Source organism: Pipistrellus hanaki (genome assembly GCF_964339955.1).
Source record: "Pipistrellus hanaki genome assembly, chromosome: 1".
Lineage (NCBI taxonomy): Eukaryota > Metazoa > Chordata > Mammalia > Chiroptera > Vespertilionidae > Pipistrellus > Pipistrellus hanaki.
The window spans coordinates 165,777,771-165,795,340 of record NC_140503.1 but is presented as its reverse complement, the minus strand read 5'-3'; the positions used below and the strand labels follow the sequence as shown (position 1 = coordinate 165,795,340).

The window sequence follows — 17,570 nt, the reverse complement described above, 5'->3', positions numbered from 1 at the left end:
CCCAATAGGGTGCGTGCAGGAAGAAGCTGGTCTATGTTTTCCCCTCTCTCTCTAAAACCATTAAAACTTTTTTTTTTTTTAAAGAAAAGTCACATTCTTAAAGTTAGCCACTAAAAATATAGTTTTCTCTTCCTTGAATTCCAGCACCAGTTTTGACTCAGAATATGGTCCTTCTAGACTCTTGCCATATACTCTGGAGACAGTCCAGCCAGTATGCATCATTACCTATTCAACCAACCAAGACACCATCTTGACTCACATGAGATCTAGAAGTTTAATAGCAGCTCCGTAACCTTTAACAGTGCCTAAGTGCCTATTCATGTAAAAGTGGAAACTCTTAGGCGAGAGCTCCTAGTGATTCTCCCTTCTTTAGAGAATCCTGAGTCACAAACATTTGAACCCTGGAGACTGCTGTTTGATTTTCTGAACCACTTGCTCCTTCCTATATGCCCTCCTGCCCCCAACATGCTGGGTAAAGTATATTCTAAGCTTTTAATTAAGGCTAATTATAAGGGGAATTTTGAGTTGAGGCAACTTTCTAGGCTGTGCAGTGCCAGGATTGAGAGTCTTCTCCCCTTCCGCGGCGAGGCTCCGAAAACCCCCTGGAGGAGGTGCTCACATGTGAGGTCTCACCTCCTACACCTACGAGAGGCTGAGCTCGGGCTGCGGGAGGTCACCCGTGGGTGACGGGCGTCGTGGTTGAGGCTTCGTGTTGTAAAGCTTCCCTCTCCTTCCCTGCCCTGTCCATGTTTTCTGACTCTGATTTCTCTCGGCTTTGTGTTCAGCTTTCTCCTCACCAATAGTCTCCAGTACAATTGAGATTCCAAGAAGGTTGCCAGGGTGGAAGGCCTTCCGTTCGATAAAAAAGGAAAGATAGTAACTAGAAACGTACACATGTATGCACAGTCTCCCTCACCCGTTCGCTCGCCTGGTCTCTAAGCATGTCCCCTTCTTCCCACAACGAGCCCCAAGAGACACGAAATCTCAGTGTCACTCACTGTTCCTCCTCTCCTCTTCCCCCCCTCCTCCCCCACCGCTCTCCTTTCTTGGCACACTCCATCTTTCCAGCACATAGCAAATCACGTGAATGTGCTGTCTGTGCCTGAAGGCTACATGGCTTCTTCCCGTCCCTCCCTTTGCAAGCCCGGGTGATTGATTAGAAGCGCACACGGGTTACTAACAGTGTTGGGCAATGACTCCTGGTAGCGGCGCACGGGGAGGCAGAGGGAGGCCAAATATGGCTTTTTTCACCCACCCTTCCAAACACCAAACAGCGTGCGCCAGAGTAAATATAAGCTGCGTCCTGTGCCTGGCACCAGCTCGGTGGCGCTGACTGCTTGTCTTCCCTCCTTCCAGCTCCTCTACAAGTGACCTCTCCAACTACGACCATGGGTATCTGAGGCGGAGCCCTGACCGCTGCAGCTCCCAGGGGAGCATGGAGAGCCTGGAGCCCAGCGGGGGATACCCGGCCTGCCACCTCCTCTCCCCTGCCAAGTCCACCAGCAGCATTGACCAGCTGGGCCACCTCCACAACAAGAGGGACTCGGCGTACAGCTCCTTCTCCACCAGCTCCAGCATCCTGGAGTACCCTCCCCCCGGCGTGCCAGGCCAGGAGCGGTCCGGCTCCATGGACGCCTCTGCTCAGGGTGGCCTCCTGGACGGGATGAGGCAGGCAGACATCCGCTATGTCAAGACCGTCTACGATCCCCAGAGGAGGGTGTCCGCAGAGTACGAGGTGAACTCGTCAGCCCTGCTCCTCCAGGGGAGGGAGGCCCCGGCCTCCGCGGACGGTCAGGGCTACGACAAAGGGCACCCTGTTCCTCGGGGCCGGAGGGGGCCGCCCCCCTCCTGGAGCCAGCAGGGCCCCGGTGCCTCGGAGACGGCCGCGGACAACCTGCCTCCGAAGGCGGGCGCGCCGCTGCCCCCCGCGCGGAGTGACAGCTACGCGGCCTTCCGGCACAGAGAGCGGCCCAGCTCCTGGTCCAGCCTCGACCAGAAGAGGTCCTGCCGGCCTCGGGCAAGCTCTCCGGGCGCCCTGAAGTCCCCCTTTGTGGAGGAGCAGCTGCATACGGTGCTGGAGAAGAGTCCCGAGAGCAGCCCCCCGGTGAAGCCCAAGCACCGTTATTCCCAGACGGCCCAGCCCGGCCAGCCTCTGCTGCCGACCGGCATCTACCCGGTGCCGTCCCTGGAGCCACACTTTGCCCAGGTGCCTCCGCCCTCCGCGAGCAGTAACGGCACGCTCTACCCCGCCCTGGCCAAGGAGAGCGGCTATGCGACGCCTCAGGGGGCCTGTGACAAGACGGCTGCCAGCCTCGATGAGAATGGAAACCAGAACGGATCCAGCAGACCCGCGTTTGCCTTCTACCAGCCCCTAGAGCGTGAGTCTCTGTCCCTCGCAGAGAGAACGCCGGAAACTTCAGGCAGATGTGTCCCCGTCAGAGTCCACTTCCCTCCCGTGCCTGACAACGTGAAGGAGGCCGAGCCCGCGCCCCTGGGCGCACCGAGGCCGGCGCTGCGTCTCACACCGCTCCAGGGCACCAGCCCACATCCCAGTGAGAGGAAGAGCCCCCAGGGCAACAAACTGGCCCCCACCTACCACCACATCCCGTCCCCCCAGGCGCAGGCCTGGCCGGCAGGCGATGGCAGGAGACCCTCCAGGCCCACGGAGCTCTGGGAGGGCGACTTCCAAGAAGACCACAATGCCAACCTCCCGCAGGGGCTGGAGAGAGAAGGCCCGAGCCAGAGCCCGTCTGGCCACTTTGGCAAGGCCAAGTCAGCCTTCTCCTCTCTCCAGAACATTCCTGACAGTCTCAGGAGGCAGAGCAGCCTGGAGGCAGGAGGCCACCCCAAGGCAGAGGGCCCTGGGAGGAAAGTGGTGGTTCCTGATCACCGGAGCCATCCGGACAGGCCGGTTTCCTGCCCGAGGCCCGAGGGGAAAGCCGGTGCGTTGACCTCTTTCCCACTTTCGGAGGCGAGGCCCGAGGAACCAGAGCCGCCCTCCCCGCCCGGCCAGCCGCCGTCCAGCCTGGGCCGGAGGCGGCTCAGCTCCAGCAGCACCTCGGCCCTGCCCCCCGGCTTCCAGTACGGGAAGCCGCACTGCTCCGTGCTGGAGAAGGTCTCCAGGATCGAGCAGCGAGAGCAGGGGCGCCAGAGGCCCCCGAGCGTGGGCAGCTGCTCCGCCAATGGCTACGCCTACAGGCCCGCCAAGCTGGCCCCGACCTCCAGGACCGACTTCCAGGAGACACGCGCCAACACCCACCTTTCCCAGTCCGCGGAACCCCTGGGCAACGGGGAGCAGCAGCCCTTCAAAAACGGGGACCCGAAGCTGGAAGAGGTGTCCTGGCAGCCTTACGGTGGTCAGCAACTGAAGAGGGGCGCCGAGGGCAGCCGGGGCTCCCCGCTGCAAGGCAGCGAGCATCCCCCGAGGCGGGACACCCACCTGCTCCGCAGCCAGAGCACCTTCCAGCTCTGCGGCGAGGCCGGGCAGGATGCCCGGTGGCGGGACCCCAGGCCCGGCACCCCGGAGTCGCCGGTGCTGGAGGCGCCCTTCAGCCGCGCCTACAGGAACAGCATCAAGGACGCGCAGACCCGCGTGCTGGGGGCCACCTCCTTCCGGCGCCGCGACCTGGAGCCCGGGACCGGGGCTGCGGGGGCCTCCAGGCCCTGGCGCCCCCGACCAGCCTCGGCCCACGTGGGGCTGCGGAGCCCGGAGGCCCCGGCGGCGTCCGCCTCCCCGCACACCCCGCGGGAGCGGCACAGCGTGACCCCCGCCCGCGGCGGCCGGCCCGCGCCCCCCGTGGTGGCCACCCGGAGGGGGCCCCGCCGGCGCCTGGACCCCGAGCAGAAGAAGCGCTCCTACTCGGAGCCCGAGAAGATGAACGAGGTGGGCGTCTCGGAGGAGGAGGAGGCCGGGCCGGCACCCCTGAGCGCACCCCTGGGCGCCCCGAGGCCGGCGGCGCTGCGCTGCCTTCCGGAGAGCTCGGTGGCCGACCGGCGCCGCCTCTTCGAGCGGGACGGCAGGGCCTGCTCCACGCTCAGCCTGTCGGGGCCCGAGCTGAAGCAGTTCCAGCAGAGCGCCCTGGCCGACTACGTGCAGCGCAAGACGGGCAAGCGGCCCGGGCCCGGGGGCCTGCAGGAGCCCGGACTGCAGGAGCGCACACCCGGCTCCTACCTGCAGCCCCTGCAGCCCGGCCTCAGCGCAGCCGCCAGCCTCTGTTCCCTGCGGGAGCCGGGCCTGCAGCCCCGCAGGGAGGCCGCCCTCCTGCTGGCGGCGGGCGAACCCCCGCGCGGGGCCCGAGACCGCAGCAGCTCCTTCGCCAGCGGCCGCCTCCTGGGAGAAAGGCGCCGCGGGGACCAAGCCCAGAGGGAGCTGCCCGGTGGAGCAAAAGGCAACCAGAAGGCGGACAGGACCCCCCCGGGGGAGCCCTCCTCGTGGGGGGCCGCGGCCGGGAGGGCCGCCAAGTCCATGTCGGCTGAGGACCTGCTGGAGCGCTCGGACTTCCTGGCGGTGCCTGTGCACGTGAGGTCACGGTCATCTCCCACCACCCACAAGAAGCTGCAGGTAGGTGCAGCCAGCAGGTCCTGGGTGGGCATGGCCTTTGGAGCCCTGGGAGCTGTATCGCTTCTCCTCTCTCCCCTCCTTCCCCTCATTGATGCTCCTTTTATTATACATGCAGGAGAGGAGCATTTGTTGTCAAGAGATCATTTCTTCCTCGGTGCCCCTGTCTGATAGCCTTACAGAGACAAGGATAAATGTGGATATTCATGTGGTTGTATGGATGTCTTAAATAGATACGTACATCTTACATAGATATCTTTATATGTTTGTGTGTGTATGTGTGTATATAATACATATTATATATAATTGCTTCATTTTAGGAGGTCACTCACCTCTCAGTGCAAGAGTGTGTGGTTAGGAAAAGTTAGGGATTATATTTTTTTGCCTTTTTTTTTTTTAAATTCAGGGAATAGAGGCTGTTTCAAGTTTTAAATATTTTAGCTTTTCACTCTCTATGTTTCTGTTCGACTTTTGCATTTGCAAAATAGAGTTATTGATTTTAAAGGGTTATTGAGTCCCAGGCCCTCAGCCGAGTATGCTTTACCAGTAAATTTATCTCATTAATCTTCATAATAATCCTATGCAGTAGAGCACATTATCCAAATCAAAGCCCTGTTTCTCTGACTCCCATCTGAGCTCTTTCTGTGTACTATCCTGGTGAGGCAGGAGAATGAATCCCAGACATTTAGTTCTCAGACAAAAGGGTTTTCTAATAAAGGCTCTAAACTATGCAAAGACTGTGAAGTGCTTTCCGGGGGAAATTTCAGGCAGAGCTAAGAATAGACCTGAGCTCTCTGACTCCTGGGCGTCTATTAATTTCCCTGTAATTCTTAGCCCATCCTCCAGCTCCACATTTTTCTGCCAATCAATGGCCTCCCTCATGGCTCCCTCTCCACTTAAGGAGATAGGAATTCACACATATGTTAGCACAGTGGAGACCATCCCTCCATTCCCCCTCTCAGATTCTGTTTTTCCTGGCAGAGAAGTCAAGGATTGGGGGTTGTGTGTGGGAGGCGGTATTTTGTGGAAACAACTTCGGACAAAGAAAGATTCAGTCATTGCTGCCTGAGAAGTATGTTTACAGCACTGCTTCTGAAACACACATACACACAGCCTTCTGAGCAAAAGCACTGTGCCCTCCCAGGTATTTCCTGTTCATGGATATTCAGAAATACTTTCTCTCCAGTGTAAACTCAAACACACACAGATCTATAGAGGCAGTCCTCTGTAAGACTTCACTAGCCATCTTCCTCCCCCTCAGAATGAACTGAGCTAATTTCCACTCCTCATCCTACCACTAAAACCCTTTTTAAAAAGTATTCATTTTTATTGCTATGAGAGAAACTTCCTTTTGTTGTTCTACTTATTTATGCATTAATTTGTTGTTTCTTGAAAGTACCCTGACTGGGGATCAAACCTGCCGCCTTGGGATATTGGGACAATGCTCCAACCAACTGAGCTATCCAGCCACGGCACTAAACACTTTTAAATCCTTATATGTAACATGCAGTTGCAGCTAGTTTGATGGGCTTCAGCCATTCAGTTCATAGCTACAGAACAAACATTTTCTTCGTTTTGTTCCACATGTTTTAAAGAAAACAGAATGTTCAGGCAAAAACTGGATCCTCTTCAGTTATTTCTATTTTATTTTATTTTATTTTATTTTATTTTATTTTATTTTTTTAGCCACCACTAGATGTCATCATCCTCTCTTGGGGAATCAGTTAGATATGAATGTTATTTTGCCTTCCCTCCACAAACATTTCTCAAACCTGGTTAAGTGGAAAATAGAGCTAAACATAGGTGGTATAGATTCCTCCAAACCCAGTTACGTACTTTATATCATTTGAAAAGTTTTTTAGAAAGACAACTAAATACAGAACGTTATTTAGACACCCTGTTCAATAGAGTACCATATTTAGATATTGTAGTATTTAATTTGGGGACTATGACACCAGAGGAGGAAACTGTTTCAAAACTAAATATGTTATCTGTGCTGTTTTGCTCCTACAAATTCCGCAAATAGGTTACCATCCCCAGATTATAATTGTGCCAACACTGTTCTTGGGGTTCCTTCTTCCATCAGCCAGACCTTGCCTGCCCTGGGACCTGGCCATGGCATGTCTGATCCATTTTCTTCATAACTTATTTGTAGAACTAGTTACAAACAAAGCAAACGTAGTCTCACCACATAATTATTGTGGTTATTTCAAAATGTTACATTCTTTTCTTCTAAAAAAAAATTCCAGGAACTTTATCCTTAAGAATTGGTGAGGGCGTTAAGGATTTTTCTGACCTCAGCTTCAGAGAACTCCATGAAACTAAGTGACCTTGTAAGAGCAAGCATGTCAAACTCGCGGCCGGCAGGCCAATGCCTCGTTTAGGTCACAATATGCTTCCTGTAGAGACCATCCATCTGTGTTAAACCCAAAATATGGGGTCTGTTCTGGTGCTGGCTCAGTCCTCGGCATCCTGAACAAATGGTACTTGTCCCGTCCTGCCGGCCAGATGCTAAGAGGGCAGGATTTTACAAGCTTTGGGCAAGGATTCAGCTCCTTTTCAAAAGTTTATAAGGACAGTTTTTGCCTCCAAAATAAGGTCAGCATGGAAATAAATTCCTCTGCTTAGGAAATTGATTATTCCTTGGCCTGAAGTAATGACTGCAGAAGGCTGCCACCACGTGGAAGCAGAGACTCCTCCGATCCTCAGCAGGCCTGGCCTCTCCTCAGCCGGCTGTGGGCCACTCTGAAACCCGCAGCCCCGTTACCTCTCCTTTCATTCCCGGTCCTCTCAAAGATGTAAATGCTGAACAAGTGGACATTAGTGATGGAGCTGACGGGCACAACAAATTCTTGCCTATTTCCTACTTTTTGGAGACTTTGGAAAACAACCTTTCTTAAGTAGCTGGGCCCTGCAGAAAAATAGTCAAACATTTCTGCCACTGAGACAGAAATGTATACCTCTTCACAGCATAGACCTAAAATGCAAAAGAGGCTACAAAAATAAACCTGTGAAAGAAGTAAGATTCCTAGTGAGGAATCCCATCCCCCACCCCCACCCCCCACCCAGATGCTGGTTAGAGGCTTGTCTTTTTCTCACTGTGTTTTCAGAGACCTCGGTGCATGGACTCTGGAGAACGCAGCTTATAAATCATGTTTAGCACCTCTCAACCGGCACCCATTCCAGCTTGTGGATAAAGAACAGAATCAACTTTCCACAAAATGTAAAATTACAAACAGCTGCTAATAACCAAATGTGTACTAGGTGCCAGTCATTGTACTCAGTGTTTTTATTATAAGTATGAAATTAATTCTGACCTCTATGAACAGAGGTAGATACAGTTGTTATGCCCATATTATAGATAAGGGCACTGAGGCACAGAAAGGGTAAGAAATTCGCCCAAGCCCTAACTGGTTTGGCTCAGTGGATAGAGCATTGGCCTGCATCGGCCTCCTTAAATGAAAAAAGGCTGAGGGGCAGGGAGGGAGGTGAGAGTTAAACATCTTCTATGTAAAACTTCAGCCAGTGAATCTATTTCATTTTAAAGTTTATTCATTACTGTTATTTACCTTTTAAATTCCATTTTAAGATTTTTCAAGTGGATTTCCAGTTCATTTTAGCAGATACTTGACACTGATATTCCAAAGTGGATGACTATTGTTGTCTTCATATCTCATTGGTCACAGAGATATTAGGATTTCTAACTCAGAACCCAAAGCAAGAGTGAGGATTTGCATTGACCAGGCTTTAGATCTATAGTTTTAAGTATGCTATGCCTCATGAAGAATAAAAAACCAGTAAGTCAGTCATCAGAAATCAGGAATAATTAAAAAACAAACATTTATAACTATTTCTTCCATAGTCCCAGCTTTTCTCTAAATTGCCCTATGCCTACTGTACACTTCTTACTAGTTTGTAGTAAGAAATAAATCAAGTCTTCTTTAACAGTGAACATATGCCTAATCCGAACAAGTAAATACAACAGAACTTTATCCTCCTCTAGCTTTTACTGGATTGGGAAGGCATTTTCCTTCTGTCCAATTGATTTTGTTTTTTTAATCACCACCCGAGTACACATGTTGTTGTTGTTGTTTTATTATATATATATTATTCCAGAGAGGAAGGGAGAAGAAGAGAGATAGAAACATCAGTGATGAGACAATCATTGATAGCCTGCCTCCTACATGCCCCCTACTGGGGATCCAGCCTGCAACCTGGGCATGTGCCTTGACCAGGGATGGAACCATGGCCTGGTTCATAGGTTGACACTCAACCATTGAGCCGTGCCAGTTGGGCCGAGGATATGTTTTTATTGCTCTCTAGAGAGAGGAAGAAAGACAGACAGACAGACAGACAGGTTGCACTCTTCTCTGTGCACCCAACCAGGGATCAACCTGGAACCTTTTTGGCATGCATGACAATGCTCCAACCAACTTTCATTGACAAGAGATTTAGAGTTCTCTGACAGCCTATTACTGAGTCTGACTTCCTTATTTTACCCACACTAACATAAATATCAACATGGCTCCTACTATAATTCAAAGGAAATGACAGAACGGAAAACTCTATTTAAAAGTTATACTGGGTTAGGAGCTTGCAGAAGACCTACGCTCCCCCAATTAATTATTGGCAAAGCTTCACATTCCTGCCCACAGAGAAGGTGCAGCAGGGAAGGACTTGAAGAGGTGGACCACACGGTTCCCTGGGGAGCAGGGATTCCCCTTCCCCAAAGTGATCATTGAGCAAATCAGAGACATATTTTCTCGAAGCACTGATGTCTCATTGCCGCCACCTCAGCTACCACGCAGCTTGCTAAAATCACAAAGAAAGACCCTGTGTTTTGAAGCGACCATGGTTTGAATCCTGGCTCCTCCACCTACTTAACTGTGTGGGTGGGTAAACTACTGAACCGTTCTGAGCTGCAATTACCTCTCCCCTCTCCATTGTTCTAGATTAAATTACAGAAGAAATGGCATGTGCCTAACACAACTCCAGGCTCATAAGTTGAGGACTGTAAGGAATTTAGCAGAGTGTCTGTGACAAAGTAAATGCCCAGTAAGGGAGAGCTGCAGTTACTACTAATCTTCGAGGGTTGGTTTCTTCTTTGTGCCTACTACCTTTCCTCTTTTATTGCTGATTAGACCTGCACCACTGACTGGGGGTGCGGGGAGAAAAACACATGGGGTGGAGAGCAATGAGCTCTTTGGACAGATTAAGTGATGAAATAATTGCTGAAATTAAATGAGATAATGTGTGGGCTTAATTTCTTGTTTTCTACCTGACTCCTAGTAGCATAAATAATTGAGAGCTAAATATTTTGTCATCAATAGCAACATTGTCCTAATCAGGGACTTATTTGCCTGGGCAAAACTCTATCAAAAACTGGCCTAGGATCCTTTCAGGAAACCAATAATACCCTTATTAAGAACAAAAAACAACACATAACGACTACCTGAAAAGGCCCTCAGATAATTGGTATGACATGTGGGTAAAACATTTTCAAACCCAGAGAGAACGTATTTCAGCTTGGATACACGTCAGATTCATATCTTCTGGAATTATAAGTCAGAACATCGGAGGTCTTTGCTAAATGTCATGCACTCTCCTGTCATCTCCCGCGTTTCCTATGGCTGTTGCAGAAAGTTGGCCCTTTGGCCGAAACCGGTTTGGCTCAGTGGTAGAGCATCGGTCTGCGGACTGAAAGGTCCCGGGTTCGATTCCGGTCAAGGGCATGTACCTTGGTTGCGGGCACATCCCCAGTGGGGGTTGTGCAAGAGGCAGCTGGTCGAGGTTTCTCTCTCATCGACATTTCTAGCTCTCAATCTCTCTCCCTTCCTCTCTGTAAGAAATCAATAAAATATATTTTTTTTAAAAAAAGAAAAAAGAAAAGAAAGTTGGCCCTTTGAATTGATTTTTGTCATTTCAAGGGTAGCAGTTGTTTTGAACCCTGGAGATAGTTATCAGCCTTCTCTTGCTTAGAAAGTGCCCTTGTGAAGAGAAGCACTTGGTGAGACAGATGGAGGTTGAAATCCTGGCTCTGCCTCGGAGACCTGTGGGGAGCTATCCTCCAGGCCTGCTTCCTCACCGGTGCAGCGGGGTCCACAGTCCCTCCCGGGGCTTTGCGGAGAAATGGGGCAGTATGGGAGAGCGCCACCATGGTGCCTGACAACAAATAGCAGGCCTCCAGTGACTATTCTTGCTCCTTCCTGTCTCCACCCCCTCAAGGAAATGTGTTGGTGATAACGCTGTGCCTTTCTTGTGTTTCAGGATGTGCTTTTGGGGGAAGATGGTGGCTCTGGTCTTGTGAAGGCGCCATATTACTTGGCTGGCCCTGGACCCAGGTATGTGTGATGCCCTCTGCCTTATGCATGTGGCTGGAGTTCAGCGTTTGTGTGCCTCTGAGTAAGGAATTGAAATGGGACATTGTGTCCTGTGTGCCTTCTCCACTTGTCTAGGCTGTGGGGAACTTTTTTATTTATAGACAACTTTCTCTAAAAATGGCACTTGTTCAAAGTAGATTTTGAGTGTGTGCTGGTAAGGCAATGCTTTGCTTCTAATGAGCATCGCATCAGAATCGTTCGTGGGTGTGCGCGTCTCCTGCTCACCTGTGCTCTCACACTCGAGGCCTCTCTGACATGGCTGATCTCCCCCAGTTCTGTGTGCAGAGGGCCAGCCTGGTGATTAAAGTGGTCAGAGAGGAATGAGCGTTTCATGAATGGCTTCACACAGGGAGGCAAACTCACAGGAAACACCTGAAATTAAAAAAAATAACGGTCCTAAATCATAATGTTTAGGCACTAAAGGATATACTGTAACAGTAAAAGTCATTGTAAAAATTTATCATCAGCCCTAGCTGGTTTGGCTCAGTGGATAAAGCGCCGGCCTGCGGACTAAAGGGTCGTGGGTTTGATTCCGGTCAAGGGCATGTACCTTGGTTGCAGGCACACCAGTAGGGGGTATGCAAGAGACAGCTGATGGATGATTCTTTCTCATCGATGTTTCTAACTCTTTATCCCTCTCTCTTCCTCTCTGAAAAAAATCAATAAAATATGTATATTTTAAATAAAATAAAAGTAATGCTAAAAAAGCACACAAAAAAATCAAATAGCTCATTCATAAACAGGGCTTGAATAGCCCGGCCTGTGTGGCTCACTGGTTTAGTTTTGACCCATGAACCAGGAGATCATGGTTCAATTTCTGATCAGGGCACATGCATGGGTTGCAGGCTTGATCCACATGTGGGGCGTGCAGAAGGCAGCTGATCAGTGATTCTCCTTCATCGATGTTTCTCTCTCTCTCTTCTTCTCCCTTTCTCACTCTCAAATGAATAAAAAACATTTTTTTAAAAAAGACTTTTGAAAAAATAAAAAGGACTGGAATAGACATTTCTCCAAAGATAATAATTAGGTGGCCAACAAGCATATAAAAAGATATTCTATATCACCAATTATTAGATAAATACAAATCAAAACCCCATTAAGATACCATCTCACACTCATTAGGATCATTAAGATAACTATTATTGGGGGGGAAAAGTGTTGGTGAGGATGTGGAGAAATTGGAACTGCAAAATGCTGCAACTGCTATGAAAAACAATATGAAGACTCCTCAAAAAATTAAAAATAGATCTACCATATGACCCAGCAATTTTACATCTAAGTATTTATCCAAAAGAGTTGAAAGCAGTGTCTTGAAGAGATATTTTCATACCCGATTTCAGCAGCATTATTCAATAGCAAACAATCCAAATGTCCATCAGTGGAAGGATAGCTAAACAAAATGTGGCCCATTCATACAGTGGGGTATTATTCATACAGTGGGATATTATTCAGTCTTAAAAAGGAAGGGAAATGCTGGCACAGGCTATGACATGGATGACCGTTGAGGATATCATGCTAGATGAAATAAGCCCATCACAAAAAGGCATACTCTTGATTCCACTTACGTGAGGTATCTAAAGGAGTCAAATTTATAGGAACAAAGTAGAAAGGTGGTTGATGGGGCTGGCGGAGCTGGGAAAAGGAGTTGTTGCCTTCAAGGTACAGAGTTTCAGATCTGCAAGATGAAGTTCTGGAGATCTGTTTTTGCAATGACATGAATGGTTCAAGTAGCAAAATTTTTTTAAAAAAAACTATATTGATTTTTGACAGAGAGGAAGAGAGAGGGATAGAGAGTTAGAAACATCGATGAGAGAGAATCATCTATCAGCTGCCTCTTGCACACGCCCCACTGGGGATGTGCCCGCAACCAATGTACATGCCCTTGACCGGAATCGAACCTGGGACCCTTCAGTCCACAGGCTGACGCTCTATCCACTAAGCCAAACCGGTTTCGGCTCAAGTAGCAACATTTATGTTATGTGTTTTTTATCACATGAAAAGAATGCTATGAAGGTGGGGGGTAGAGAGGGAATGAGACTACTTGGTCTCAAACTCCGTTCTTGAATATTAGGATTCCTGGATACAGATCAACAGATGCTTGCCTTGCACACTCTGTTATCAAAGAGACTCAAATCTCTCTTATCCTTTATCCTTTTGTTCTTGAAAAAACACAAAACAGTCACCAAGAAGAGGCATTATCAGCCAAATTAAGCACGCATTTTACTCAAATAATCCCTTCAAAGATGAAACAAACCAAAAGCGTGTGTCAAGGTGTCTTCCCTAAAAAGCCTCACGATACAGAGGAAGGAAGATGAAGGTCCCCGAGAATCCGTCACAGAGCCATCGATTCCAGTGGACTCCGTGTCCTATTGGAGAATGCTACCTTTAAAAATGGTTTATATTGTACAGTTTAAAGAGCAGTTGGGTAGAAAAGACATTGTTTAACAGACATTTACTAATGGTACTGTGTGCCACGGGTGCCACCGTGAATGAGATGGGCAGCGCAGAGCACGCCTGGCGACCCTCCTGCCTCTGCTTCCCGCACACCCATTTGTGTGCCCGAGGATTATGAGTACCGAGCCGATCTTAGACAGTGAGAGCGTCCTGGCAAAAACCACCTCTGAGGGAAAAGGGTCTGTGATGGAAAGGAAGATGTTGCATCTGAGAGGGAGGCAGAGAGGGAGAGAGAGATGGGCCCCTCGTTCAACTATCTGCATTTGTAAAAAAATTAAAACAAAAAAACCCGGCCAGGACTGGTTTGGCTTAGTGGATAGAGCGTCGGCCTGTGGACTGAAAGGTCCCAGGTTTGATTCCGGTCAAGGGCATGTACTTTGGTTTCGGGCACATCCCCAGTGGGGGGTGTGCAAGAGGCAGCTGGTCGATGTTTCTCTCTCATTGACCTTTCTAACTCTCTGTCCCTCTCAATTCCTCTCTGTGTAAAATCAATAAAATATATATTTTTAAAAAAATACTTTAAAAAAAAAAGAACGAACTGGCACAAGAGGGGCTCATTGGGTCTGTGCGGTCTTCAGTGAGCTGCATTCCCCCTGCCACAGGCGCTCAGACGATTTCATGGCAGGCCTGTGCCTGTGCCTGTGCCTGTGCGGCCTCGGACTTGGGGCTGAGCCACGCTCCCTCAGGATGCTGACTCGCAGGCATGCTAGTCAGGAATGTACAGAGGATGGTGGTTTGCGGGAGATATCCGTTCTCCTCAAATCAACTCTTGCATGGCCGGCAGGCTGGCAATGCTGCCCACTCTTATTTTCTTTGTTCTGTCCTTTTTGTCCTGCAGGACACAATAACCAAAGTATTGGAAGGCGCTCGGGTTTTCCTCGGAGCCTAGCTGGGGGATATCTGTTTAAATCACCTTGCACCCTCTCTGTCCAATTTTGTCAGTGTTTCCCCCAAGGTAACTGCTCATTAGCTCCTTGGGTGAGAAGCCCTCCATTTCCTCTTTACGTTCCATTTTAAGAAATGAAAACACTGCTGAAACTGGTTTGTCTTAGTGAATAGAGCGTCGGCCTGCGGACTGAAAGGTCCCAGGTTCGATTCCGGTCAAGGGCATGTACCTTGATTGTGGGCACATCCCCAGTGGGGGGTGTGCAAGAGGCAGCTGATTGATGATTCTCATCGATGTTTCTAACTCTCTATCCCTCTCTCTTCCTCTCTGTAAAAAATCAATAAAATAAAATAAAATAAATGAAAACACTAAGAGACTAAGAAAAAGTTGTAAATAAAACCTTCAAATTCAGCAGCTTTCAGATGCTTTCAGAACAGACTGCTCCTCCCCACCCCCGCCCAGGAACGGCAGTGGGAGAGAATGAGGTAGCATTCTCATCCCCTGAGGCCGGAGCTGGCTCCAGAGTAGGCCTCAGAGCACCTGAAGACATGTACCCACTTGTTTCTTTCCTTTTTATACCCCGAAGCCTGTCCTCCAAGCCACCTTGTGTGGGTGGTGAGGGTGGGAGGTGGGGGCAGCGAGGGAAGGCGCCATGTGACATCTCCTTGAAGGAGGAGGTCATGCCTGTCTGGCCTTCTATTTAAACTCGGTTCTTTGCGTGAGCAGTTGGTGGGGGAGGGAGGGAGCGTGCAGCTTTCCGGTCGGTGCCGTGAACCTGGGCGCGGGGTTGGCTCCTTTCTCCAGAGCCGTCATGCTTGTGCTTGTGCTTGTGCCCCCTCCAGGTCCCTCGGCTGTCCAGAACGAGGCGAAGAAGAGATGCTAGCGCTCCGACACCAGCCCAGCCCCCGATGGGGCGGCTCCGGCTGCAAAGCAGCTGGCGCCTCCATCCCCAGCGACTGCCCCGGCCAGCCGGACCCTCCGAGGCCGGCCAGCAGGATGCCCGGCCCCAGGCCGCTGCCCACGGGGCTGCAAGGGCATCTCACAGACACCAGGGCAGGACCCCTGACCCCACTCAGCTCCGCCCTGCCTTCCCCTGCCCCCTCCAGCTACTGTGCACCGGCTGCCGGCGATCAGCCGGCCGGGAGGGACGGTCCGACGGGCCAGCAGCCTCTCCCGCCCTTCACCCCCGCGGGGACGCACAGGAGCAACGGCCTCAGCCCGGCCCAGGCTCCCCGGCCCAGAGGCCAGGAGCCCCTCAGCCCGGAGCGCGGGGCAGGGGACCGGACGAGGAAGCAGCCGCCCCCGCCTCGTGTGAAGTGGGCCCTCACGGTCCGGGAGAACAGCCTCCCCGAGGAGGCCTGCTCGCCCGCGGTAGCAGGCCCGAAGCACTATCGACAGCAGCAGAGCCTCCCGAGCTCCAGCAGCGCCTCCGACCCAGACACGCCTCTCGGGGCCCCGCGCACGCCGGGGAGGATCTCCCTCCGCATATCGGAGTCCGCCCTGCAGGCCTCTCTGCTGCTGCCGCGGGAGGACTACGATGACGAGGTGTTTGTGAAGGACCTGCACCCCGCGTTCGAAGCTCTGCCCCTGCCCCCGCCCCCTCCACCGCCTCCACCGAGCCAGGAGGCCCCGGTGAACGGCTGGGAGGACTTTCCTCCCCCGCCGCCCCCGGCTGTGTGCGAGGCGCCGGACGGCGAGGACAGCACGGAGCTCCCCGCGAGGTGAGTGGGCAGATTGGGCGGGGCAGGCCCTCGGCTCGGGAGGAGAGGGTTTCCCTCACTGGTGAGAGGATTTCACACTCCAGGCTTCCCAGGCCCTCCAGCTTTTGGCCCCTGGAGAGCCCCGGCGTGGAGGGGTGTATAGCTCAGCCCCTGACGTGGCAGGTGGACGCTCTTGTTCACTTTTGGGTGGTGGGTTATACCAGCGGGCATTGGGCAGCAAGGAGTGAGAGCGGTGACACCGAAAGCCCTCGCCCAGGGGGCAAGTTCGCTTCTGTGGGTCCACGTCCATAGCATCCCTCCTTCCTGCCCCCGCTATGAATTGGTTAAGGAATGAGAGATAAGAGGAAGGCATACAGCCGAAACCGGTTTGGCTCAGTGGATAGAGCGTCAGCCTGCGGACTGAAGGGTCCCGGGTTCGATTCCAGTCAAGGGCACATACCTTGGTTGCGGGCACATCCCCAGTTGGGGGTGTTCAAGAGGCAGCTGATCGATGTTTCTCTCTCATCAATGTTTCTAACTCTCTATCCCTCTCCCTTCCTTTCTGTAAAAAAAAATCAATAAAATATATTATTAAAAAAAAAAAAAGAGAGGAAGGCGGGCAGCAGACAAAAACATCACTTGTATTACTGAGAGAACGGATATGGAGAAGAGGCTTCCCTCCTGACACTGAGCCCCCAGATTAAATAGGTTTACTGCCTATTCACAGGCCTTGCCAGACACACACATACACACACACACACACACACACACACACGTGTCTTATTTTATATACAGGGTGTCCAAATATGTATACACACATGTTGAATAATTATAAAGGCAGTATTTATTAAAATACATTTCATTTTCAAAATGGAGCTATCAGCTGTTAAAAGTGTGTGTACATTTTGGGGGCACACCCTGAATAGATGGAGAGAGAGCACGAGAGAGAACAAAAGAGCATGCCTAGAGGCAGCCTTGCTCTTAACTAGAAGAGCTGGACTGTGACTGGTCCGGCTGTGGTTCCCTGCTCTTCCCAAAGGCAGTAGGAAGGAATCGAGAGCAGGGCTGAAGGTGGTAACGCAGGGAAAACCTGCTGTTGGAAGCCGGAAGAATGAGGAAGAAGCATTCCCCAGCACACACTCCTTAGGACACGTGACCTTTCACAACACTGGATAACACTCCAACCCCCACCCTGCCTGCGATCACTCCTAATACCAGAGTGACTTACCACTACCTCTGTGCACCCGGGCCCTGCAGATAGTTCCAGAATACGCATTCCTACTCAATTCATCCCCCTTAAACGAAGGTGATCAGACAGTCCCGATTTCTAGCAATCTGTCCCGTGTCCCGTGGCGTTTTTAAAAAAAGTCCCGATTTTTGGAAAGAATCAGGACTTTAAAAAGCCGCGGGACAAATTGTTAGAAATCGGGACGTCTGGTCACCTTATCTTAAACAGTCACACAACCTCCCCTTGGGCAATCAGGTGAAGGCCCTCAGGATGCTCAGAAATGGGACCGCCTCGCCCACTCCCACCAGCCCAGCGGTGACAGCTCTTGCACCTCATCCTCGTCTTTCTGTTGATTCTTTCGCAC

General features: G+C 51.1%; 1 protein-coding gene across 5 annotated transcripts in view; it reads left to right on the top strand.

Moving 5' to 3' along the window:
- SHROOM3 (shroom family member 3) overlaps positions 1-17,570 on the top strand; it is a 279,696-nt gene that overhangs the window by 242,154 nt on the left and 19,972 nt on the right. For all 5 annotated transcript variants that reach the window (XM_084880504.1, XM_084880505.1, XM_084880503.1 and 2 more), the window contains 3 exons: positions 1,357-4,561; positions 10,826-10,899; positions 15,121-15,999. In XM_084880504.1, the coding sequence (XP_084736630.1) occupies positions 1,357-4,561; positions 10,826-10,899; positions 15,121-15,999 (4,158 nt within the window). The remainder of the gene's footprint in view (positions 1-1,356; positions 4,562-10,825; positions 10,900-15,120; positions 16,000-17,570) is intronic.